Source organism: Oncorhynchus tshawytscha, linkage group LG33, assembly GCF_018296145.1.
Source record: "Oncorhynchus tshawytscha isolate Ot180627B linkage group LG33, Otsh_v2.0, whole genome shotgun sequence".
Taxonomy (NCBI): Eukaryota; Metazoa; Chordata; class Actinopteri; order Salmoniformes; family Salmonidae; genus Oncorhynchus; species Oncorhynchus tshawytscha.
The window spans coordinates 30058695-30086535 of NC_056461.1; the positions used below are offsets into that span (position 1 = coordinate 30058695).

At 42.7% G+C, this 27841-nt stretch overlaps 1 protein-coding gene across 7 annotated transcripts in view; it reads right to left on the reverse strand.

The window, feature by feature from the left end:
- camk2a (calcium/calmodulin-dependent protein kinase II alpha) overlaps positions 1-27841 on the reverse strand; it is a 92621-nt gene that overhangs the window by 57518 nt on the left and 7262 nt on the right. For all 7 annotated transcript variants that reach the window (XM_042311455.1, XM_024397696.2, XM_042311457.1 and 4 more), the window contains exon 3: positions 663-722. In XM_042311455.1, the coding sequence (XP_042167389.1) occupies positions 663-722 (60 nt within the window). The remainder of the gene's footprint in view (positions 1-662; positions 723-27841) is intronic.

A 27841-nucleotide genomic window follows, 5' to 3' on the forward strand; every position in this document is an offset into this window, starting at 1 on the left:
ATTAGTTCTCTCTCTGACCACTCAGAGGCTGGTTTAGACATACAGTTGAGCCGTGCTCTCTCTCTCTCATCTCAAACACAGATGAAAATATCTTTGGATTAATAATGCAGCTGCTCTTGTCCGTGGCAGCGAGTGGGATGCATTATTAAACATGTGTGGGGCTAAGAAAAGTAGAAAAGTGCTTCTCAGCCTGTTAATCAGTAAATTACACACTGTGGTCTGATGGTGCCAGCTGTACACTCAGGAACCACAATAACGGGCTAGCTTTCTATCTCTCTGGATGACTGTTGCACTTTCACTGGGTGCATGATTCAGCTCAATGGAAGCAGATGACGTCAATACTGTACTATAGTGAACTGAAAGTTTACTATGCTCTCAAGACAATCTGACCCAAGGCTAGTGAGGTATATTTCTGAAGTGTCCCAATCAGAACTACTTCATAGGTAGTGTGAAAGAATGTGTGTAATGTGACGCAAAGGAAAACTGATATTGTGGAATCAAGCCAATCAATAATGAAAAGAAATAGAACACAGTTTTATGGATCATAGTACTTTTTGTGTGTTTCCAATCTGTATTTGCCATAGAGCTTATGATATATACTGAAAGAGTGGGAGTAGGATGAGGAAGCCTGCATGACCTGATCGGTCTGGTACAGAACTCACCGATATTGGAGTGCTTCAGCAGTCGGCAGATCCTGGCCTCTCTGTCCAGCTTCTGGTGATCTGAAAGCCAAACACGCAGACAGATAGTTTCACGACGCAGGAAACATTACAGGTGTGCTATCTTAATTTGACCCTGCTTCTCACAGCAGGAAAATAATTCTGCAGTGACAGGAAATGTGAATTATTATTATTATTGGACATTTTTGTATGGGGTTGTTGGGGCCTTTCTAAACATTGAGTACACTCCAATTAGCATTTCCTGCTGTGCAGGAAAGTTCCCTGTGACAACAGATTGATCAAATTAAGATAGCTCTAGAAAGATGACTGAGTATCCGACCTAGAATTCCGAATTGGATGACAATTCAAAACGATACTTAAAAACCTTATTCCTTATGATAGATTTTTTTTGACTGTCTGTTATGCCATGTACAAATGTGTTATTCAATGCGTTTCTATGGGCTATAGCAGTAAAGGCCAAATTCACTGATTCATCAAATGATTTTGAAATATATTTTTCATACCTACAGGGGTGGTAGGGAGGGATGGGGGTGGGTGGTAGGGAGGGATGAGGGTGGGTGGTAGGGAGGGATGAGGGTGGGTGGTAGGGAGGGATGAAGGTGGGTGGTAAGGCGGGATGAGGGTGGGTGGTAGGGAGGAAGGGGAGGAAGGAAGATGGTAGGTAGGGAGGGAGGGAGGGAGGGAGGGAGGGAGGGAGGGAGGGAGGGAGGGAGGGAGGGAGGGGAGGGAGGGAGGGAGGGAGGGAGGGAGGTGAAGATGGTAGATGAGAGGGAAGGGGTGATGGTGGGTGGTAGGAAGGAAGGAAGGAAGGAAGGAAGGAAGGAAGGAAGGAAGGAAGGGAGGAAGGAAGGAAGGAAGGAAGGAAGGAAGGAAGGAAGGAAGGAAGGAAGGAAGGAAGGAAGGAAGGAAGGAAGGAAGGAAGGAAGGAAGGAAGGAAGGAAGGAAGGAAGGAAGGTGGTAGGTGAAAGGGTGATGGTGGGCATGGTACAGAGGGAGGAGGTTGGGGAGGAGAGAGAGGTCACGTTGACACAAGCTACTCTCCCCAGTAATGAAAGTGAGATGGCGGGCAGTCAGCAAGATAACAATGCCGCTTTGCCAAATAAATGCTCTCTTTCTGTCTGAGAACAGAGGGCTTTCTGCAGGATTAATGAGTGACCCAAATTGGCAGGGGAGACCCCCTTTTTCCTCCTAATATCTACCCCTCTGTTCATACACTCCTTTACTGTCTGCTCAATCTGCACAGCTCAATCTCTTTCACTGTCTGCTCAGTCTGTACAGCTCATTCTCATTCTCCTTCACCAATCATGAGGAGTGTATCAGTCTTACAGTAAAAAGCCATTGCCCCTTGATCAAGTTCATGATTGCATCGGAGATGAGATAAACCAAGCCTCCTCCATCATCCAGGCTTTTCTTGTGTGAGCAGTAGCTTCACAAAAACCCATCTGCTGTGTAGCAGCAGCATTTATCATTATCAGTAAGTACTGTTTCGGCAGTATCACCATACCACAGGAGGCTGGTGGCACCTTAATTGGGGAGGACAGTATCGTGGTAATGGCTGGAGTGGAATAGGTGGAATGGTATCAAATACATCAAACTCATAGTTTCAATGTTTTTGATGCCATTTCATTTGCTTCGCTCCGTCCTCCCCTCACCAGCCTCCACTGCACCATTACACATATAAGAAATGAAACAAATATAATCTCGTTCTTTCCTTGTAGAATATTTGCCGTCGTACCAGCTTTTAAGCGTGTGCCAATCTCCTCCTCTGTCCCTACAGCCCTCCTGTACTGTACGCCATCCACTGTAATGTATACGCAAAGATATGCTCTGGACTTTAAAAATGGTGTTGCTAAGCAACCTGGCGGAATACACCAGGACTAGAATTATAAGCTATAGCTGAGTAAAAATACAGAGGGAGAAATGGAGTTCATGCAGCCCTGTGTAAATCCTCCAACAGGGGTATAATGAAAGACAAATGAAGCTTCAACAGCACTGAGCACAGAACACAAGTCAAGGGCAATACACCAGGATAGTGTGATACTACAATGAGCCTTACAAAAACATTTTCCAATCATATATTAAACAATGACAATCAAATGACATACACCGTAGAATAATAGACCCCTCTGCGTTTCAATGCAATAATAAAACACAGGTCTGTAGCCTTAAATGGCTTTAAAATGTATTATACTGAATGTCCAATACATTGTATTAGTGTAACTTTGTACAGTATCATTGATGCTCACTGTGTTAGTACATTGATTAACACATTGACATTGACATGTATGGTATACTGTAGATTAACACACTGACATGTATAGTATACTGTAGATTAACACACTGACATGTATAGTATACTGTAGATTAACACACTGACATGTATAGTATACTGTAGATTAACACACTGACATGTATAGTATAATGTAGATTAACACACTGACATGTACAGTATAATGTAGATTAACACACTGACATGTACAGTATACTGTAGATTAACACACTGACATGTATAGTAACCTGTAGATTAACACACTGACATGTATAGTATAATGTAGATTAACACACTGACATGTACAGTATAATGTAGATTAACACACTGACATGTACAGTATACTGTAGATTAACACACTGACATGTATATTAACCTGTAGATTAACACACTGACATGTATAGTATACTGTAGATTAACACACTGACATGTATAGTATACTGTAGATTAACACACTGACATGTACAGTATACTGTAGATTAACACACTGACATGTACAGTATACTGTAGATTAACACATTGACACAGACATGTATAGTATACTGTAGATTAACACACAGACATGTATAGTATACTGTAGATTAACACACTGACATGTACAGTATACTGTAGATTAACACACTGACATGTACAGTATACTGTAGATTAACACACTGACATGTATAGTATACTGTAGATTAACACATTGACACTGACATGTACAGTATACTGTAGATTAACACACAGACATGTATAGTATACTGTAGATTAACACACTGTCATGTATAGTATACTGTAGATTAACACACTGACATGTACAGTATACTGTAGATTAACACATTGACATGTATAGTATACTGTAAATTAACACATTGACATGTACAGTATACTGTAGATTAACACACTGACATGTACAGTATACTGTAGATTAACACACTGACATGTATAGTATACTGTAAATTAACACACTGACATGTATAATATACTGTAGATTAACACACTGACATGTATAGTATACTGTAAATTAACACATTGACACAGACATGTATATTAACCTGTAGATTAACACGCTGACATGTATAGTATACTGTAGATTAGCACACTGACATGTATAGTATACTGTAGATTAACACACAGACATGTATAGTATACTGTAGATTAACACACTGACATGTACAGTATACTGTAGATTAACACACTGACATGTACAGTATACTGTAGATTAACACACTGACATGTACAGTATACTGTAGATTAACACACTGACATGTATAGTATACTGTAGATTAACACACAGACATGTATAGTATACTGTAGATTAACACACTGACATGTATAGTATACTGTAGATTAACACACTGACATGTATAGTATACTGTAGATTAACACATTGACATGTATAGTATACTGTAGATTAACACACAGACATGTATAGTATACTGTAGATTAACACACTGACATGTATAGTATACTGTAGATTAACACACAGACATGTATAGTATACTGTAGATTAACACACTGACATGTATAGTATACTGTAGATTAACACACTGACATGTACAGTATACTGTAGATTAACACATTGACACAGACATGTACAGTATACTGTAGATTAGCACACTGACATGTATAGTATACTGTAGATTAACACACAGACATGTATAGTATACTGTAGATTAACACACTGACATGTACAGTACACTGTAGATTAACACACTGACATGTACAGTATACTGTAGATTAACACATTGACATGTATAGTATACTGTAAATTAACACATTGACATGTACAGTATACTGTAGATTAACACACTGACATGTACAGTATACTGTAGATTAACACACTGACATGTATAGTATACTGTAAATTAACACATAGACACAGACATGTATAGTATACTGTAGATTAACACACAGACATGTATAGTATACTGTAGATTAACACACTGACATGTACAGTATACTGTAGATTAACACATTGACATGTATAGTATACTGTAGATTAACACATTGACACTGACATGTATAGTATACTGTAGATTAACACATTGACATGTATAGTATACTGTAGATTAACACATTGACATGTACAGTATACTGTAGATTAACACATTGACATGTACAGTATACTGTAGATTAACACACTGACATGTACAGTATACTGTAGATTAACACACTGACATGTGTAGTATACTGTAGATTAACACATTGACATGTATAGTATACTGTAGATTAACACATTGACATGTATAGTATACTGTAGATTAACACACTGACATGTATAGTATACTGTAGATTAACACACAGACATGTATAGTATACTGTAGATTAACACACTGACATGTATAGTATACTGTAGATTAACACACTGACATGTATAGTATACTGTAGATTAACACACTGACATGTATAGTATACTGTAGATTAACACACTGACATGTATAGTATACTGTAGATTAACACACAGACATGTATAGTATACTGTAGATTAACACACAGACATGTATAGTATACTGTAGATTAACACACTGACATGTACAGTATACTGTAGATTAACACACTGACATGTACAGTATACTGTAGATTAACACACTGACATGTACAGTATACTGTAGATTAACACACTGACATGTACAGTATACTGTAGATTAACACACTGACATGTATAGTATACTGTAGATTAACACACTGACATGTATAGTATACTGTAGATTAACACACAGACATGTATAGTATACTGTAGATTAACACACTGACATGTACAGTATACTGTAGATTAACACATTGACACAGACATGTATATTATACTGTAGATTAACACACAGACATGTATAGTATACTGTAGATTAACACACTGACATGTACAGTATACTGTAGATTAACACACTGACATGTATAGTATACTGTAGATTAACACACTGACATGTATAGTATACTGTAGATTAACACACTGACATGTATAGTATACTGTAGATTAACACATTGACATGTATAGTATACTTTAAATTAACACACTGACATGTACAGTATACTGTAGATTAACACATTGACATGTACAGTATACTGTAGATTAACACATTGACATGTACAGTATACTGTAGATTAACATATTGACACTGACATGTATAGTATACTGTAGATTAACACATTGACACTGACATGTATAGTATACTGTAGATTAACACATTGACATGTATAGTATACTGTAGATTAACACATTGACATGTACAGTATACTGTAGATTAACACATTGACATGTACAGTATACTGTAGATTAACACATTGACACTGACATGTACAGTATACTGTAGATTAACACATTGACATGTATAGTATACTGTAGATTAACACATTGACATGTACAGTATACTGTAGATTAACACATTGACATGTACAGTATACTGTAGATTAACACACTGACATGTACAGTATACTGTAGATTAACACACTGACATGTGTAGTATACTGTAGATTAACACATTGACATGTATAGTATACTGTAGATTAACACATTGACATGTACAGTATACTGTAGATTAACACACTGACATGTACAGTATACTGTAGATTAACATATTGACACTGACATGTATAGTATACTGTAGATTAACACATTGACACTGACATGTATAGTATACTGGAGATTAACACATTGCCATGTATAGTATACTGTAGATTAACACATTGACACAGATACCATGATTATTGCTGGTCTTATTTTACACTCCTGCTGTATGCACAATAACCTGCAGCTAGACGAACATGGGCCTGACCCTTGAAGACGACTTACGTAGTTTGTCTCAATGTAGACAGACAATCAATCAATCCACAGTTGGATAGTTTAATACCTTGAGTGATTTTCCCAGCACCAGTAGGTCAACACGTTTTGGTGTGAAGCCTTTATAATCCAAAGAACAGCTCACTCACAGCTGATTCGGGTTAAATGATCTGCCCTACTCCTCCTGGTCCAGCTGTCCATTATCAGAATACTAATGATCCTCCAATGCTACTCCGCCAGATGTCTTTCCCTGCTCCATGCAATCTGTCCTGCTCACCATTACACCTGAGCCTTACGTCTGAGGGTCCCCAACCCGACAGCCAGTCGGTCTCTACAGAGCAAGTAGAGAGGCAGGCTTCGTGTAGAATGAGTCTCTACAGAGCAAGTAGAGAGGCAGGCTTCGTGTAGAAGGAGTCTCTACAGAGCAAGTAGAGAGGCAGGCTTCGTGTAGAAGGAGTCTCTACAGAGCAAGTAGAGAGGCAGGCTTTGTGTAGAATGAGTCTCTACAGAGCAAGTAGAGAGGCAGGCTTCGTGTAGAATGAGTCTCTACAGAGCAAGTAGAGAGGCAGGCTTCGTGTAGAAGGAGTCTCTACAGAGCAAGTAGAGAGGCAGGCTTCGTATAGAAGGAGTCTCTACAGAGCAAGTAGAGAGGCAGGCTTCGTGTAGAATGAGTCTCTACAGAGCAAGTAGAGAGGCAGGCTTCGTGTAGAATGAGTCTCTACAGAGCAAGTAGAGAGGCAGGCTTCGTGTAGAATGAGTCTCTACAGAGCAAGTAGAGAGGCAGGCTTCGTGTAGAATGAGTCTCTACAGAGCAAGTAGAGAGGCAGGCTTCGTGTAGAATGAGTTTCTACAGAGCAAGTAGAGAGGCAGGCTTCGTGTAGAATGAGTCTCTACAGAGCAAGTAGAGAGGCAGGCTTCGTGGGAGTAAATGTAAAATCCTAGCAAATCCTTTTGGACCAAAGCAGTTGCATATCTGTGATCTCTAGGAGAAATGTCTGCCATAGTCATTTACAGAGGCACACCAACTCATCTTTGTATTATTGTGACATTGACTATGATTTTACACATTAGGAACTCATATTAACGCCATGAATTACTTGAAGTCAGACCATCTCTAACAACCAACCCCACAGGATATAATGGAGCAGGCTACAACATGGTGAGAAAAGGAGAATCCAGTTTGAATGATCATTCAGCTCCTCTAGTGTGGATGTAGGGAGGGTGGATTGCTAGGGCATATATTTATTTACAATAAATCATGTTATGGTGTCAGCAGAGTCTCCTGGCAGAAGGCCAAGCAGGCAGCTGGTTGAGGGTTTTTAATGATATCACTGTTTCCTCCCAGGGTTCTATCTCACGTGCACGCACGCACACACACCTGTAACTTAAGGGAAATCAAAATCACATGCAAACAACATACAATGTGTGCTCCCCTGCATGCACAGTGTTCGATAGCCACGACAACATAATTTGCACTGTGCTCCATAAAACACTGTATGTACTCTCCTAGAAGCACATGCCACATGAATACAAATAGGCACTCACTGAAACGAAAGTAAACAACAAAGGAAGAGAGAATGGGATAAACAGGCAAGAAGCAGCAGGGGTTTCTGGGCTCACTGAGGAGTAGTCTGTCAGTCAGTCACAGGCCAACAGGGAGCTGTCTGTTTGTGGTTCCCCTCTACACACTCTCTCATACACAGAATACCAAACATCCTGCCTCCTCTCAGACCTCAGCATGCCAGCTGACAACACACCTCTCTACCAGACTCTTAGCCATCCATTCAGTATGGAGGCCTGACCACAACACACCTCTCTACCAGACCCTAGCCAGCCATTTAGTATGGAGGCCTGACCACAACACACCTCTCTACCAGACCCCTAACCAGCCATTCAGTATGGAGGCCTGACCACAACACACCTCTCTACCAGACCCTAGCCAGCCGTTCAGTATGGAGGCCTGACCACAACACAGCTATCTGCCAGACCCCTAGCCAGCCATTCAGTATGGAGCTGTGGCCACAACATGGCGAAGCATCCCCTTCCTCCTCCCTACCTACCCCTCCCCACCCTCCCCTTCCTCCTCCCTTCCCTAACCTCCTATCCTACCTACCCTCCCCTCTCTACCTACCCTTCCTCCCCCTACCCTCCCCTCTCCCCTTCCTCCCTACCTACCCTCCCCTTCCTCCTCCCTACCCTCCCCTCCTACCTACCCTCCCTTCCTCCTCCTCTCCTACCCTCCCCTTCCTCCTCTCTACCTACCCTCCCCTTCCTCCTCCCTACGCTCCCCTCCTCCTCCCCCTCCTCCTCCCTACGCTCCCCTTCCTCCTCCCTACCTACCCCTCCCCACCCTCCCCTCCTCCCCCCTTCCTCTACCTACCCTTCCTCCCCCTACTCTCCCCTTCCTCCCCCTACCCTCCCCTTCCTCCTCCCTACCCTCCCCTTCCTCCTCCCTACCCTCCCCTTCCTCCTCCCTACCCTCCCCTTCCTCCTCTCTACCTACCCTCCCCTTCCTCCTCCCTACGCTCCCCTTCCTCCTCCCTCCCTACCCTCCCCTTCCTCCTCCCTACCCTCCCCTTCCTCCTCCCTACCCTCCCCTTCCTCCTCCCTACCTACCCTCCCCTTCCTCCTCCCTACCCTCCCCTTCCTCCTCCCTACCTACCCTCCCCTTCCTCCTCCCTACATAGATATGTAGTGTAGTTCTCAATAGAACGGTTGTGAAATGGTGATACTGCAATACAATACACAACAGCAATACGTATAGAAACTCACCATATAGCATTGTAAATATCAAACAAGAATTGGCAGTATGTATATATATATTTAGCCCAAACAACTACCTCTTTCCCTACTGAATTTATTTTATTAATTTATTTATTTTGCTCCTTTGCACCCCATTATTTTTATTTCTACTTTGCACATTCTTCCACTGCAAATCTACCATTCCAGTGTTTTACTTGCTATATTGTATTTACTTTGCCACCATGGCCTTTTTTTTGCCTTTACCTCCCTTATCTCACCTCATTTGCTCACATCGTATATAGACTTGTTTATACTATATTATTGACTGTATGTTTGTTTTACTCCATGTGTAACTCTGTGTCGTTGTATGTGTCGAACTGCTTTGCTTTATCTTGGTCAGGTCGCAATTGTAAATGAGAACTTGTTCTCAACTTGCCTACCTGGTTAAATAAAGGTGAAATAAAAATAAAATAAAAAATATATAATGTCCTGAAATGACATTGCGTTTATCTGGGAAAGGAGCAGTTTAGGCATAATTGAGTTAGAATGGTAATAGCTATAACTCCGGTAAATTGCCCTGGAAATGTCAAAGACCATTTAACATGTCAAATCAAATCAAAAACATTGTTATTTGTCACATGCGCCGAATACAACAGGTGTAGACCTTACTGTGAAATGCTTACTTACAAACCCTTAACCAACAATGCAGTTAAAAAGTATGAAATTTAACAAATGGATAAAACTAAAATAGTAACAATAAAATAACAAAATAAAATAACATTAGCGAGGCTATATACAGGCTATATACAGGCTATATAGAGGCTATATACAGGCTATATACAGGCTATATACAGGCTATATAGAGGCTATATAGAGGCTATATACAGGCTATATACAGGCTATATACAGGCTATATACAGGCTATATACAGGCTATATACAGGCTATATACAGGCTATATACAAGCTATATACAGGCTATATACAGGCTATATACAGGCTATATACAGGCTATCTACAGGCTATATACAGGCTATATACAGGCTATATAGAGGCTATATAGAGGCTATATACAGGCTATATACAGGCTATATACAGGCTATATAGAGGCTATATAGAGGCTATATACAGGCTATATACAGGCTATATACAGGCTATATAGAGGCTATATACAGGCTATATACAGGCTATATACAGGCTATATACAGGCTATATACAGGCTATATAGAGGCTATATACAGGTTATATACAGGCTATATACAGGCTATATACAGGCTATATACAGGCTATATACAGGCTATATACAGGCTATATACAGGCTATATAGAGGCTATATAAAGGCTATATACAGGCTATATACAGGCTATATACAGGCTATATACAGGCTATATACAGGCTATATACAGGCTATATACAAGGAGTACCAGTACTGAGTCAGTGTACTGGGGTATGAGGTAGTTGGGGTGATTGAGGTAATAAGTACATGTAGGTTTGGTTAGGTGATTGATTGATTGAAGTGCTATGTGCATGTAGGTAGGGGGTGGGGGAGTCCAGACAGCCGTTTAATTAACTGTTCAGCAGTCTTATGGCTTTGGGGTAGAAGCTGTTCAGGAGCCTTTTATTCCCAGACTTGTCGCTCCGGTACAGCTTGCCATACGGTAGCAGAGAGAACAGACTGTGACTTGGGTGGCTGGAGTCTTTGACAATTTTTAGGGCCTTCCTCTGACACCGCCTGGTATAGAGGTCCTGGATGGATGGGAGCTCTGCCCCATTGATGTACTGGGCCGTACGCACTACCCTCTATAGCGCCTTGCAGTCGGAAGCTGAGCAGTTGCCATAACAAGTGGTGATGCAACCAGTCAAGATGCTCTCGATGGTACAGCTGTGGAACTTTTTGAGAATCTGATGGCGCATGCCAAATCTTTTTAGTCTTCTGACGGGGAAGAGGCGTTGTTGTGCTCTCTTCTTCACGACTGTGTTGGTGTGTTTGGATCTTGCTAGGTCCTTAGTGATGTGGACACAGAGGAACTTAAAGCTCTCGAGAGTCTCCACTACAGCCCCATCGATGTGAATGGGGGCATGCTTGGCCCTCCGTTTCCTGTAGTCCATGATCAGCTCCTTTGTCTTGCTGAAGTTGTTGTCCTGGCACCACACTGCCAGGTCTCTGAACTCCTCCCTATAGGCTGTCTCATCGTTGTCGGTGATCAAGCCTACCACCGTCGTGTTGTCAACAACCTTAATGATGGTGTTGGAGTCGTGTGCTACTTCACAGTCGTGGGTGAAGAGGGAGTACAGCAGGGGGCTAGGCACACACCCCTGAGGGGCCTCCGTGTTGTTGTCTACCCTCACCACCTTGGGACGGCCCATCAGAAAGTCCAGTATACAATTGCAGAGGGAGGTGTTTAATCCCAGGGTCCTTAGCTTAGTGATGAATTTGGAGGGCACTATGGTGTTGAATGCTGAGCTCTAGTCAAAGTATATTATTCTAATGTAGGTGTTCCTTTTGTCCAGGTGGGAAAGTGTCATATGACACTCTTAGAAAAAATGGTTTGAAAGGGGTTCTTCGGCTGTCCTCATAGGAGAACCCTTTGTGGTTCCAGGTAGAATTATTTTGGGTTGCATGTAGAACCCCTCTGTGGGAAGATTTCTACATGGAACCAAAAAGGGTTCTACGAACCAAAAGGGTTCTATCTGGAACCAAAAAGGGTTCTTCAAAGGGTTCTCCTATGGGGACAGCCGAAGAACCCTTTTAGGTTCAAGATAGCACCTTGTTTTCTAAGAGTGCAGTACACCCATTTTAAGAAAATATGTTAGCGTTGATGTTGTTTTTCCCTGAGCCGTCAGTTGGCCAAGGAGCCTTGCCTTCAGCAGCTCAGCTGGCTGTTACATGGGCTGTATCACAACAGACTGAAGAAAAGGCGGGAATTGTTACTTCATTAATATTAATGCATCCAAATGTTTGAGCCATCACAGTCATTCTCAGTAAAGTCTACTAGACTTAAAACGAATCATCCAGCGATCATACACTGTTTACCAGGGGGCAGGGCTACCGACGTTAAGGCTAATCTGAAGATGGTGCTGGCTAAAGCTAAAACTGGCGAGTGTAGAGAGTATAGAGATATTGTTATCCACGTCGGCACCAACGATGTTAGGATGAAACAGTCAGAGATCACCAAGCGCAACATAGCTTCTGCGTGTAAATCAGCTAGAAAGATGTGTCGGCATCAAGTAATTGTCTCTGGCCCCCTCCCAGTTAGGGGAGTGATGAGCTCTACAGCAGAGTCTCACAACTCAATCGCTGGTTGAAAATGTTTTCTGCCCCTCCCAAAAGATAGAATTTGTAGATAATTGGCCCTCTTTCTGGGACTCACCCACAAACAGGACCAAGCCTGACCTGCTGAGGAGTGACGGACTCCATCCTAGCTGGAGGGGTGCTCTCATCTTATCTACCAACATAGACAGGGCTCTAACTCCTCTAGCTACACAATGAAATAGGGTGCAGGCCAGGCAGCAGGCTGTTAGCCAGCCTGCCAGCATAGTGGAGTCTGCCACTAGCACAGTCAGTGTAGTCAGCTCAGCTATCACCATTGAGACCGTGTCTGTGCCTCGACCTAGGTTGGGCAAAACTAAACATGGCGGTGTTCGCCTTAGCAATCTCACTAGGATAAAGACCACCTCCATTCCTGTCATTATTGAAAGAGATCATGATACCTCACATCTCAAAATAAGGCTACTTAATGTTAGATCCCTTACTTCAAAGGCAATTATAGTCAATGAACTAATCACTGATCATAATCTTGATGTGATTGGCCTGACTGAAACATGGCTTAAGCCTGATGAATTTACTGTGTTAAATGAGGCCTCACCTCCTGGCTACACTAGTGACCATATCCCCCGTGCATCCCGCAAAGGCGGAGGTGTTGCTAACATTTACGATAGCAAATTTCAATTTACAAAAAAAAGATTGACGTTTTCGTCTTTTGAGCTTCTAGTCATGAAATCTATGCAGCCTACTCAATCACTTTTTATAGCTACTGTTTACAGGCCTCCTGGGCCATATACAGCGTTCCTCACTGAGTTCCCTGAATTCCTATCGGACCTTGTAGTCATAGCAAATAATATTCTAATCTTTGGTGACTTTAACATTCACATGGAAAAGTCCACAGACCCACTCCATAAGGCTTTCGGAGCCATCATCGACTCAGTGGGTTTTGTCCAACATGTTTCTGGACCCACTCACTGTCACAGTCATACGCTGGACCTAGTTCTCCCATGGAATAAATGTTGTGGATCTTTATGTTTTTCCTCATAATCCTGGACTATCGGACCACCATTTTATTACGTTTGCAATTGCAACAAATAATCTGCTCAGACCCCAACCAAGGAACATCAAAAGTTGTGCTATAAATTCACAGACAACACAAAGATTCCTTGATGTCCTTCCAGATTCCCCTCTGTCTACCCAAGGACGCCAGAGGACAAAAATCAGTTAACCACCTAACTGAGGAACTCAATTTAACCTTGCGCAATACCCTAGATGCAGTTGCACCCCTAAAAACTAAAAATATTTCTCATAAGAAACTAGCTCCCTGGTACACAGAAAATACCCGAGCTCTGAAGCAAGCTTCCAGAAAATTGGAACGGAAACGGCGCCACACCAAACTGGAAGTCTTCCGACTAGCTTGGAAAGACAGTACCGTGCAGTACCGAAGAGCCCTTACTGCTGCTCGATCATCCTATTTTTCTAACTTAATTGAGGAAAATAAGAACAATCTGAAATTCCTTTTTGATACTGTCACAAAGCTAACTAAAAAGCAGCATTCCCCAAGAGAGGATGACTTTCACTTTAGCAGTGATAAATTCATGAACTTCTTTGAGGAAAAGATTATGATTATTAGAAAGCAAATTACGGACTCCTCTTTAAATCTGCGTATTCCTTCAAAGCTCAGTTGTCCTGAGTCTGCACAACTCTCCCAGGACCTAGGATCAAGAGAGACGCTCAAGTGTTTTAGTACTATATCTCTTGACACAATGATGAAAATAATCATGGCCTCTAAACCTTCAAGCTGCATACTGGACCCTATTCCAACTAAACTACTGAAAGAGCTGCTTCCTGTGCTTGGCCCTCCTATGTTGAACATAATAAACGGCTCTCTATCCACCGGATGTGTACCAAACTCACTAAAAGTGGCAGTAATAAAGCCTCTCTTGAAAAAGCCAAACCTTGACCCAGAAAATATAAAAAACTATCGGCCTATATCGAATCTTCCATTCCTCTCAAAAATTTTAGAAAAGGCTGTGGCGCAGCAACTCACTGCCTTCCTGAAGACAAACAATGTATACGAAATGCTTCAGTCTGGTTTTAGACCCCATCATAGCACTGAGACGGCACTTGTGAAGGTGGTAAATGACATTTTAATGGCATCGGACCGAGGCTCTGCATCTGTCCTCGTGCTCCTAGACCTTAGTGCTGCTTTTGATACCATCGATCACCACATTCTTTTGGAGAGATTGGAAACCCAAATTGGTCTACACGGACAAGTTCTGGCCTGGTTTAGATCTTATCTGTCGGAAAGATATCAGTTTGTCTCTGTGAATGGTTTGTCCTCTGACAAATCAACTGTAAATGTCGGTGTTCCTCAAGGTTCCGTTTTAGGACCACTATTGTTTTCACTATATATTTTACCTCTTGGGGATGTTATTCGAAAACATAATGTTAACTTTCACTGCTATGCGGATGACACACAGCTGTACATTTCAATGAAACATGGTGAAGCCCCAAAATTGCCCTTGCTAGAAGCATGTGTTTCAGACATAAGGAAGTGGATGGCTGCAAACTTTCTACTTTTAAACTCAGACAAAACAGAGATGCTTGTTCTAGGTCCCAAGAAACAAAGAGATCTTCTGTTGAATCTGACAATTAATCTTAATGGTTGTACAGTCGTCTCAAATAAAACTGTAAAGGACCTCGGCGTTACTCTGGACCCTGATCTCTCTTTTGAAGAACATATCAAGACCATTTCAAGGACAGCTTTTTTCCATCTACGTAACATTGCAAAAATCAGAAACTTTCTGTCCAAAAATGATTCAGAAAAATTAATCCATGCTTTTGTCACTTCTAGGTTAGACTACTGCAATGCTCTACTTTCCGGCTACCCGGATAAAGCACTAAATAAACTTCAGTTGGTGCTAAATACGGCTGCTAGAATCCTGACTAGAACCAAAAAATTTGATCATATTACTCCAGCGCTAGCCTCTCTACACTGGCTTCCTGCCAAAGCAAGGGCTGATTTCAAGGTTTTACTGCTAACCTACAAAGCATTACATGGGCTTGCTCCTACCTATCTCTCTGATTTGGTCCTGCCGTACATACCTACACGTACGCTACGGTCACAAGACGCAGGCCTCCTAATTGTCCCTAGAAATTCTAAGCAAACTGCTGGAGGCAGGGCTTTCTCCTATAGAGCTCCATTTTTATGGAACGGTCTGCCTACCCATGTCAGAGACGCAAACTCGGTCTCAACCTTTAAGTCTTTACTGAAGACTCATCTCTTCAGTGGGTCATATGATTGAGTGTAGTCTGGCCCAGGAGTGGGAAGGTGAACGTGAAGGCTCTGGAGCAACGAACCGCCCTTGCTGTCTCTGCCTGGCCGGTTCCCCTCTTTCCACTGGGATTCTCTGCCTCTAACCCTATTACAGGGGCTGAGTCACTGGCTTACTGGGGCTCTCTCATGCCATCCCTGGAAGGGGTGCGTCACCTGAGTGGGTTGATTCACTGATGTGGTCATCCTGTCTGGGTTGGCGCCCCCCCCTGGGTTGTGCCATGGCAGAGATCTTTGTGGGCTATACTCAGCCTTGTCTCAGGATGGTAAGTTGGTGGTTGAAGATTTCCCTCTAGTGGTGTGGGGGCTGTTCTTTGGCAAAGTGAGTGGGGTTATATCCTTCCTGTTTGGCCCTGTCCGGGGGTGTCCTCGGATGGGGCCACAGTGTCTCCTGACCCCTCCTGTTTCAGCCTCCAGTATTTATGCTGCAGTAGTTTATGTGTCGGGGGGCTAGGGTCAGTTTTTTATATCTGGAGTACTTCTCCTGTCCTATTCGGTGTCCTGTGTGAATCTAAGTGTGCGTTCTCTAATTCTCTCCTTCTCTCTTTCTTTCTCTCTCTCGGAGGACCTGAGCCCTAGGACCATGCCCCAGGACTACCTGACATGATGACTCCTTGCTGTCCCCAGTCCACCTGGCCGTGCTGCTGCTCCAGTTTCAACTGTTCTGCCTTATTATTATTCGACCATGCTGGTCATTTATGAACATTTGAACATCTTGGCCATGTTCTGTTAAAATCTCCACACGGCACAGCCAGAAGAGGACTGGCCACCCCACATATGCTCTCTCTAATTCTCTCTTTCTTTCTCTCTCAGAGGACCTGAGCCCTAGGACCATGCCCCAGGACTACCTGACATGATGACTCCTTGCTGTCCCCAGTCCACCTGACCGTGCTGCTGCTCCAGTTTCAACTGTTCTGCCTTATTATTATACGACCATGCTGGTCATTTATGAACATTTGAACATCTTGGCCATGTTCTGTTATAATCTCCACCCGGCACAGCCAGAAGAGGACTGGCCACCCCACATAGCCTGGTTCCTCTCTAGGTTTCTTCCTAGGTTTTGGCCTTTCTAGGGAGTTTTTCCTAGCCACCGTGCTTCTACACCTGCATTGCTTGCTGTTTGGGGTTTTAGGCTGGGTTTCTGTACAGCACTTTGAGATATCAGCTGATGTACGAAGGGCTATATAAATAAATTTGATTTGATTTGATGCAAAAATTAATTATGTAAAAGTAATAATGTTTTTGTTTGGTTAGCTTTTGGAAATGTTAGATATCACCCCTTGCCCTGCAAGTGTCAACTCATCATATGCCATGATACATCATTAGAAGTGTCCACTTAATTTGAGGGCTGTGGGGAGAGGGTGTGTCTTTTACGTGTTTGGAATGCAGCCAGAAACTGCTTCTCCAATAGAAATCCCTAAACTTAGAAATATGTCAGCGGGTCTAACGGTCGTCCGAAATATGCATGTAAAGGCCATCAAATCAAAAGCACTCATTGAAGTTGTTTTCAATGAAAAATTCAAACGCCAGTTTGTCACTTTCACGAGGTTGGAATAATAACATGTTCAACTCCTTATTAAGACGGTGGTCTAGGTTGCGTTTTTAGATTTCAAGAAAATTAAGAAATAAGGAAGAATTCATCACTTCTCTCATTGGCTTCTCAAACCCCAGCCTGGTCTGTTGGTGTGTTTCTCAAGTGTTCCTGCGATGTTGCGCCTCTGGGTTTAGAAACGGTATTATTACCTTCATACAGTATATACATTCATTGACTTTATCATCTGTTACATTAGGCTGGATACACACATACAGCATAGACCAAATGAGAGAGGAATGCAGATAACACAATAACTAATGGGTTTGAAGAAGTAGTAAAATGATTTTGGTCAGACAGCTGTGCAGCATACTCAGGCAGGCTAGCTAGAGAGGATGACTAAAGCGTTACAGTATTGGAGCACAGAGGTAACGTTATGGTTGTTTGGCTGGGTGCTACTGTCTGATTAGAGATGAGATGATGACTTTATGGAATGAAAAATAATAATGTCATAAAATAAAAACAAATCAATATATCCAACTGAAATGTTTTATTATTTCATTGTCATTTCCCATGTTTCTATTGATGTCTACCCAATGTGGACCTCTGACAGAGACAATGGAATATTTTGTTATGTTTTGGCAATTGAATCTTCACTATCTTTGCCTTTGGAATTTCCATTAAAAAGCTAAACAATCATTTGTATGTCATTATTTCATAATGCATTTCATCTAACAAAAAAAAAAATTCTAAACCCAAAATCGAAAACCGTGATAAACCAAAACCGAACCAACCTCCAAAATTGGTTAATAGACCAATAACAAAGAGAGTTCCAAACCTCTGCCAATAACAGCTAGTTTTCAGTTCTCCCCTCCCCACTCCCAGACAGTCCTAGCAGAGTGTTTTGGGGATAAAAAGCTCTTTTTAACCATTTAAAGGAAATCTATTACAGTAACCATGTTTCCATCCAGTTTTCCTCATAAAAAAATAATCATGACAGTTTTGATGGAAACAGGTAGTTTCGGTACAGTTTTATAAATGGTGATATAATTGGTTCATTCGACATGGTGGGATCTTTTTGTGTCAGTAAAATTAATTATCCAGGAAATGGTGGTGGAAACGCCTTTATGCGCAAATATTGATATAATAACCATTGTATTGAAGTAAATTGTGAGTCAGTCAATGATATGGTGTGTGGTCCTCTCACTACGACTCGGGAAACCGTGCAGTTTATTAGGCTACAGATGAAATTATGAGGAACTTCACAAGGTGGTGAAAGTGCACAGTGATCTTGGTGCTGCTTTCCAATAAATATGGAGGGTCTTATTCTTGTGATCGATGCTTGAATACCATTTGAAAAATAAAAATGTTCTCACTCTTATCCATAATAATCTCATCCTATAGACAAACCTACGCACAATGTACCTGTGAGCTGTTGGCTAGAGCGTACGTGCCAAAACCAGAGTAGGCACAGTTCTTATTTAACGGAACAGTTTTTGTGACAAAATTCTCTCGAGAGTTGAAAATACTATGGAAACACTATGAACTTTTATTAGGTAAATGAAATCTTCAGCGAAAAAGTACATTTGGTGTGCACTACGTCATCACGCACTGACTTTTATCCTCAACTAGTTACTTCCTCAACATGAGCAAGACAAAAGAGATTATCGTGGACTACAGGAAAAGGAGGGCCGAACACACCCCTATTAACAACAACAGGGCTGTAGTGGAGTGGGTCAAGAGTTTCAAGTTCCTTGGTGTCCACATCACCAACAAACTATCATGGTCCAAACACACCAAGACAGTTGTTAAGAGGGCACGACAAAACCTTTTTCCACTCAGGAGACTGGAAAGATTTGACATGGGTCCCCAGATCCTCAAAAAGTTCTACAGCTGTACCAACGAGAGCATCCTGGTTGCAGCCCCGCCTGGTATGGTAACTGCTCGGCATCTGACCGTAAGGCACTACAGAGTACATCACTGGGACCAAGCTTCCTGCAATCCAGGACCTATACAGTATACTAGGCAGTTTCAGAGGAAGGCCCAAAACATTGTCAAAGACTCCAGCCACCCAAGTCATAGACTGTTCTCTCTGCTACCGAACGGCAAGCAGTACTGGAGCGCCAAGTCTAGGTTTAAAAGGCTCCTTAACAGCTTCTACCCCCAAGCCATAAGACTGCTGAACAATTAATAAATTGAACAATTGTTACATCCCCCCCTGCTGCTACTCTCTGTTTATTATCAATACATAGTCACTTTACCCCTACCTACATGTACAAATTACCTCGACTAACATATACCCCCGCACATTGACTCGGTACCAGTACCCCCTGTATATAGCCTCATTATTGTTATTTTACACCTATTGGACTCGGCACATGTGACAAATCAAATTTTATTTGACTTTGGTGAAAACACACCACTAATGGGAATTCAGATGTTCTTTATGCAGATTTTAGAATATTCACAAGAAAATCTGTCACCAATTGGATGGAAACATAGCTACTAAGGTATTTCTTTAATTGATAACCGGCAATTATTTGATATTGATATAAAACAAACGGCTGCATTGGGCCTTTAATGGGCCAATAGAACAGAGAGGGAGGAGAGGAAATATTTGATGCTCTGCTTATCTTTTGTCTCTTTCTCTGGTGCACTACTCTGGTGCACTACTCCGGTGCACTACTCCGTGATACAGCTCCGTGATACAGCTCTGTGATACATGTTGTTAGTTAGATCAGGAGTCACACTCCCTGCACTCAACCGCCTACACACTCTGTAACGTGTTTGTAAAAGTTATATTATTGACCCAAATCACAAATGTACTTGACCCAACACTGCCTTTGAATTGATTGAGCAGCCTAGCAGCTATGGCCCACTTTATGGAGCTTGATAATATACAGTAGGTCTATCACTGCATGGATTTCCCTCAGTAATGCTAATGCTAATGCTAATGATACAACTAGAATTAGAAACCCTAATCCTGGCACTCCAGGTCAAAAGACTATAGGTGGGGTGCGGCAGTGGTCTAGGGCACTGCATCGCAGTGCTAGCTGTGACTCTGGGTTCGCGCCCAGGCTCTGTCTCAGCCGGCCGCAACCGGGAGGTCCGTGGGGCAATGCACAATTGGCCTAGCGTCGTCCAGGTTAGGGAGGGTTTGGCTGGTAGGGATATCCTTGTCTCATCGCGCACTAGCGACTCCTGTGGCGGGCCGGGCGCAGTGCACGCTAACCAGGTTGCCAGGTGCACGGTGTTTCCTCCGACACATTGGTGTGGCTGGCTTCCGGGTTGGATGCGCGCTGTGTTAAGAAGCAGTGCGGCTTGGTTGGGTTGTGTTTCGGAGGATGCATGACTTTCGTTGTAGCAATGAGACAAGATAGTAACTACTAACAATTGGATACCACGAAATTGGCGTGAAAAAGGGGTCAAATTCAACAAAAAGAAAACACAACAAAAAAAAGACTATAGGTGGCAGTCAGATCAGGTACAGTGCATTCGGAAAGTATTCAGACCCCTTGAGTTTTTCCACATTTTGTTATGTTACAGCCTTATTCTAACATTGATTAAATAGTTTTTTCCCTCATCAATCTACACACAATACCCCATAATGACAAAACAAAAACAGAATTTATAAAAAATAAAAACTGATATATCACATTTACTCAGTACATTGTTGAAGCACCTTTTGCAGCGACTACAGTCTCTAGTCTTCTTGGATATGACGCTACAGGCTTGGCACACCTGTATTTGGGGAGTTTCTCCCATTCTTCTCTGCAGATCCTCTCAAGCTCTGTCAGGTTGGATGAGGAGCGTCACGGCACCGCTATTTCAAGGTCTCTCCAGGGATGTTCGATCGGGTTCAAGTCCGGGCACTGGCTGGGCCCCTCAAGGATATTCAGAGACTTGTCCCGAAGCCACTCCTGTGTTGTCTTGGCTGTGTGCTTAGGGTCGTTGTCCTGTTGGAAGGTGAACCTTCGCCCCAGTCTGAGGTCCTGAGCGCTCTGGAGCAGGTTTTCTTCAAGGATCTCTCTGTACTTTGCTCCGTATATCTTTCCCTCGGTTTCCCACTGAAAAACATCCCCACAGCATGATGCTGCCACCACCATGCTTCACCGTAGAGTTGGTGCCAGATTTCCTCCAGACTTCAATATTGGTTTCATCAGTCCAGAGAATCTTGTTTCACACAGTCTGAGAGTCTTTAGGTGTATTTTGGCAAACTCCAAGCAGGCTGTCATGTTCCTTTTACTTGAATTTTATGTTTTTGCACCTAAAATGGTTATTGCATCATTCATTTCATGGTCAAAATGAAAATGCAAGCTAACTGTTGACCAAGGCTTCCACTCTTTTACAGTCTAATTTACTGAGGAGTGGCTTCCGCCTGGCCGCTTGATTGGTAGAGTGGCCTTTATGGTAGAACAGCTCTAGGAAGTGTCTTGGTGGTTCCAAACTCCTGTTTCGGAGCTCTACGGACAATTCCTTCGAGCTCATGGCTTGGTTTTTGCTCTGACATGCACTGTCAACTGTGGGACCTTATATAGACAGCTGTGTGTCTTTCCAAATCATGTCCAATCAATTGAATTTACCACAGGTGGACTCCAAGTTGTAGAAACATCTCAAGGATGATCAATGGAAACCGGATGCAACTGAGCTCAATTTTGAGTATCATAGTCAAGGGTCTGAATACTTATGTAAATAAGTTATTTATATTTATTACTTGTAAGACATTTTCAAAAATTTCTAAAAACTTGTTTTCCCTTTGACATTATGGGATAATAAAAAATTTTAAAAAATTTAGAATAAGGCTGTAACGTAACAAAATGTGGAAAAAGTCAAGGGGTCTGAATACTTTCCGAAGGCACTGTACATTTGTAATTTACGTAAAATATAGTTCCTGTACTTCCTCAGTCTTAGATAGTTTCTCTGTAGCAGAGACATCAACATGTTACTAGACACTTTTATCGAGAGCGACTTACAGGAGTAATTAGGGTTAAGTGCCTTGCTCAATGACTCATCAACAGACTTTTTACCTAGTAGGCTCAGTGACCTTTTGGTTGCTGGTCCAACACTCTTAAATACTAGGCTACTTTTCGCTCACGGCAACGTGTTTCTGCTGCTGCCCCTGAAGGCCAATTCAGCTCAGCCAGCATGACGCAGAATGAATGCAAGTGGATGTCAGACAGACAGACATCACACAGACAGACAGACATCAGACAGACGTCAACTGCGTGACAGCAATTCAGTGTATCTCAAGGAGACATGATATGTCTTGATTGAGCTAGGATGGATTCCTTTGACTTGAATGAATGTGTGCATGTGTGCAATGCATGTGTTTTTTTTTTTTAAGTGTCACAAGATAAATAGAGATTTTTATACTGTTTTATATCATAAGATACAGTACATACGTACGTTGATGAACAGTATATCACATGAACATTGTGTAGGAGGTGTGAGTTGCTACTGTACTTTTAGGGCATTCTGCTTCCTCCCACTCTCCAGACAGTAGGTCTTTAATCTCTCCACAGAACCAGAAAATCTGATTTTCAAAAAGTGAAAAGAGAGGAAACCTTTTGGCTGGTGTGTGGTCCCTCAAAATGACTTGGTATGTCAGCCTTTCATTAAACATTAAGGCGCCTCAGTTCCACTGAATATTATTCAATAAGACTCACTGCTACTACAAGAAGTCTTGTTTGTCTCATTTCAATTTTTACCAGTAACGGCTCTTGCAGTTTGATGTCTCTGGAGAAGCATTTTACTCCAAACCTGCTGTCAAGCAAAGGATCTAATCACAAACCTGGGTTTACATCCCCTTATATAATGTTAAGATTATAATTCAATTAGCAGATCATCATAATAGCATTGTGTCACCAAAATGGCATAGCAGGCAGACGTCTTTTGTCCTCGTCTTGTCGTGTCCCGTATATATATATATTTACAACTTTCTTCGCATACCTTTTTATGTATATTTTTTATTTTCCATAAACTCATCTTCAAAACACTCTCCTGCAACCCGCCTCACCAATTTATATTTAAAAAAAGAATGTATTATTTACTTCAAATCTGTAATCCTCCATAGAAGCTAACCAGAAGCTAGCCAGAAGCTAACTAGGAGCTAGCCAGAAGCTAGCCAGAAGCTAACCAGAAGCTAGCCAGAAGCTAACCAGAAGCTAGCCTGAAGCTAGCCAGAAGCTAATCAGAAGCAAGCCAGAAGCTAGTAAGCTTCTTTACTGGCTAATCGGTAGTATTCAGCTAACCACGGTTCGTGGTCATCAGCTATCCTTTAGCTCGAAAATTTATCGCCAGTTTTGTACGGCACGGCTCAGACCGGAACATACCAGACCTATTTTTCTCTCCATGTCCCCAGATTTCAACAGCAAGCTCTGGACATTTATACCTGGATCTCGCAGCTAGCTAGCTGCTATCCGTGTGACTATCAGCTTACGTCGATTCCGGAGCAAACATCAATTACTCCGGAGCTAGCCAGCTGAAGAGTTCCATCATTCACTCCTGGGCTACAATCACTTATCCGGACCCATTTTACTGCCAACGCGGAGCCCCACCGGGCCTTCACAACTGGACTACCGACGCTCTCTGCCCGAGGGAGTTATCCAGCTGGCTCCTCCGTCGCGACGTTACCTGAACGCCCATCTGCGGTCCGCTAATCGTTAGCTCTCTTATCGGCTACTATCTGAATTTATTTTGCGAATTGGATTGATCCCCTCTACCACATGGAACCCCACTAATCCTACCGACGGAAACGCACGAGGTGGCTAAAAACAGACCTCCATCGTATGCTAGCTTGCTACCGATGGCCCGGCTAGCTGTCTGAATCGCCATGACCCCAACCAACCTCACTAATCACTGGACCCTTTTGATCACTCGACTAAGCATGCCTCTCCTTAATGTCAATATGCCTTGTCCATTGCTGTTCTGGTTAGTGTTTATTGGCTTATTTCACTGTAGAGCCTCTAGTCCTGCTCACTATACCTTATCCAACCTATTAGTTCCACCACCCACACATGTGATGACATCTCCTGGTTTCAATGATGTTTCTACAGACAATATCTCTCTCATCATCACTCAATACCTAGGTTTACCTCCACTGTATTCACACCCTACAATACCTTTGTCTGTACATTATACCTTGAAGCTATTTTATCGCCCCCAGAAACCTCCTTTAACTCTCTGTTCCAGACGTTCTAGAAGACCAATTCTCATTGCTTTTAGCCGTGCCCTTATCCTACTCCTCCTCTTTTCCTCTGATGATGTAGAGGTGAATCCAGGCCCTGCAGTGCCTAGCTCCAGTCCAATTCCCCAGGCGCTCTCTTTTGATGACTTCTGTAACCGTAATAGCCTTGGTTTCTACTGCAAAGATAGCCTGCAGAGTTCTGTCCTACTATCCAGGTCTGTACCCAAACAATTTGAACTTCTACTTTTAAAAACCCACCTCTCTAAAAACAAGTCTCTCACCGTTGCCGCCTGCTATAGACCACCCTCTGCCCCCAGCTGTGCTCTGGACACCATATGTGAACTGATTGCCCCCCATCTATCTTCAGAGCTCGTGCTGCTAGGCGACCTAAACTGGACCATGCTTAACACCCCAGCTATCCTAAAATCTAAACTTGATGCCCTCAATCTCACACAAATTATCAATGAACCTACAAGGTACCTCCCCAAAGCCGTAAACACGGGCACCCTCGTAGATATCATCCTAACCAACTTCTAAATACATCTCTGCTGTCTTCAACCAAGATCTCAGCGATCACTGCCTCATTGCCTGCATCCGTAATGGGTCAGCTGTCAAACGACCTCCACTCATCACTGTCAAACGATCCCTGAAACACTTCAGCGTGTAGGCCTTTCTAATCGACCTGGCCGGGGTATCCTGGAAGGATATTGATCTCATCCCGTCAGTAGAGGATGCCTGTTTTTTTTTTTTTTTTAAATGCTTCCTAACCATCTTAAATCAGCATGCCCCATTCAAGAAATTTAGAACCAGGAACAGATATAGCCCTTGGTTGTCCCCAGACCTGACTGCCCTTAACCAACACAAAAACATCCTATGGCGTTCTGCATTAGCATTGAACAGCCCCCGTGATATGCAGCTTTTCAGGGAAGCTAGAAACCATTACACACAGGCAGTTAGAAAAGCCAAGGCTAGCTTTTTCAAGCAGAAATATGCTTCCTGCAACACTAACTCAAAAAAGTTCTGGGACACTGTAAAGTCCATGGAGAATAAGAACACCTCCTCACAGCTGCCCACTGCACTGAAGATAGGAAACACTGTCACCACTGATAAATCCACTAAAATTGAGAATTTCAATAAGCATTTTTCTACGGATGGCCATGCTTTCCACCTGGCTACCCCTACCCCAGTCAACAGCACTGCACGCCCCACAGCAACTCGCCCAAGCCTTCCCCATTTCTCCTTCTCCCAAATCCAGTCAGCTGATGTTCTGAAAGAGCTGCAAAATCTGGACCCCTACAAATCAGCCAGGCTAGACAATCTGAACCCTTTCTTTCTAAAATTATCTGCCGAAATTGTTGCCACCCCTATTACTAGCCTGTTCAACCTCTCTTTCGTGTCGTCTGAGATTCCCAAAGATTGTAAAGCAGCTGCGGTCATCCCCCTCTTCAAAGGGGGGGACACTCTTGACCCACACTGCTACAGACCTATATATATCCTACCCTGCCTTTCTAAGGTCTTCAAAAGCCAAGTCAACAAACAGATTACCGACCATTTCAAATCTCACTATACCCTCTCTGCTATGCATTCTGGTTTCAGAGCTGGTCATGGGTGCACCTCAGCCACGCTCAAAGTCCTAAACGATATCTTAAAAGTCATCGATAAAAAACATTACTGTGCAGCCATATTCATTGATCTGGCCAAGGCTTTCGACTCTGTCAATCACCACATCCTCATCGGCAGACTCGACAGCCTTGGTTTCTCAAATGATTGCCTCGCCTGGTTCACCAACTACTTCTCTGATAGAGTTCAGTGTGTCAAATCGGAGGGTCTGCTGTCCGGACCTCTGGCAGTCTCTATAGGGGTGCAACAGGGTTCAATTCTTGGACCGACTCTCTTCTGTGTATACATCAATGATGTCGCTCTTGCTGCTGGTGAGTCTCTGATCCACCTCTACGCAGACGACACCATTCTGTATACTTCTGGCCATTCTTTGGACACTGTGTTAACAACCCTCCAGGTAAGCTTCAATGCCATACAACTCTCCTTCCATGGCCTCCAATTGCTCTTAAATACAAGTAAAACTAAATGCATGCTCTTCAACCGATCGCTGCCTGCACCTGCCCGCCTGTCCAACATCACTACTCTGGATGGCTCTGACTTAGAATACGTGGACAACTACAAATACCTAGGTGACTGGTTAGACTGTAAACTCTCCTTCCAGACCCACATCAAACATCTCCAATCCAAAGTTCAATCTAGAATCGGCTTCCTATTTCGCAACAAAGCATCCTTCACTCATGCTGCCAAACATACCCTTGTAAAACTGACCATCCTACCAGTCCTCGACTTCGGCGATGTCATTTACAAAATATCCTCCAATACCCTACTCAACAAATTGGATGCAGTCTATCACAGTGCCATCCGTTTTGTCACCAAAGCCCCATATACTACCCACCATTGCGACCTGTACGCTCTCATTGGCTGGCCCTCGCTTCATACTCGTCGCCAAACCCACTGGCTCCATGTCATCTACAAGACCCTGCTAGGTAAAGTCCCCCCTTATCTCAGCTCGCTGTTCACCATAGCATCACCCACCTGTAGCACGCGCTCCAGCAGGTATATCTCTCTGGTCACCCCCAAAACCAATTATTTCTTTGGCCGCCTCTCCTTCCAGTTCTCTGCTGCCAATGACTGGAACGAACTACAAAAATCTCTGAAACTGGAAACACTCATCTCCCTCACTAGCTTTAAGCACCAGCTGTCAGAGCAGCTCACAGATTACTGCACCTATACATAGCCCACCTATAATTTAGCCCAAACAACTACCTCTTTCCCTACTGAATTTATTTTATTTTATTTATTTATTTTGCTCCTTTGCACCCCATTATTTTTATTTCTACTTTGCACATTCTTCCACTGCAAATCTACCATTCCAGTGTTTTACTTGCTATATTGTATTTACTTTGCCACCATGGCCTTTTTTTTTGCCTTTACCTCCCTTATCTCACCTCATTTGCTCACATCGTATATAGACTTGTTTCTACTGTATTATTGACTGTATGTTTGTTTTACTCCA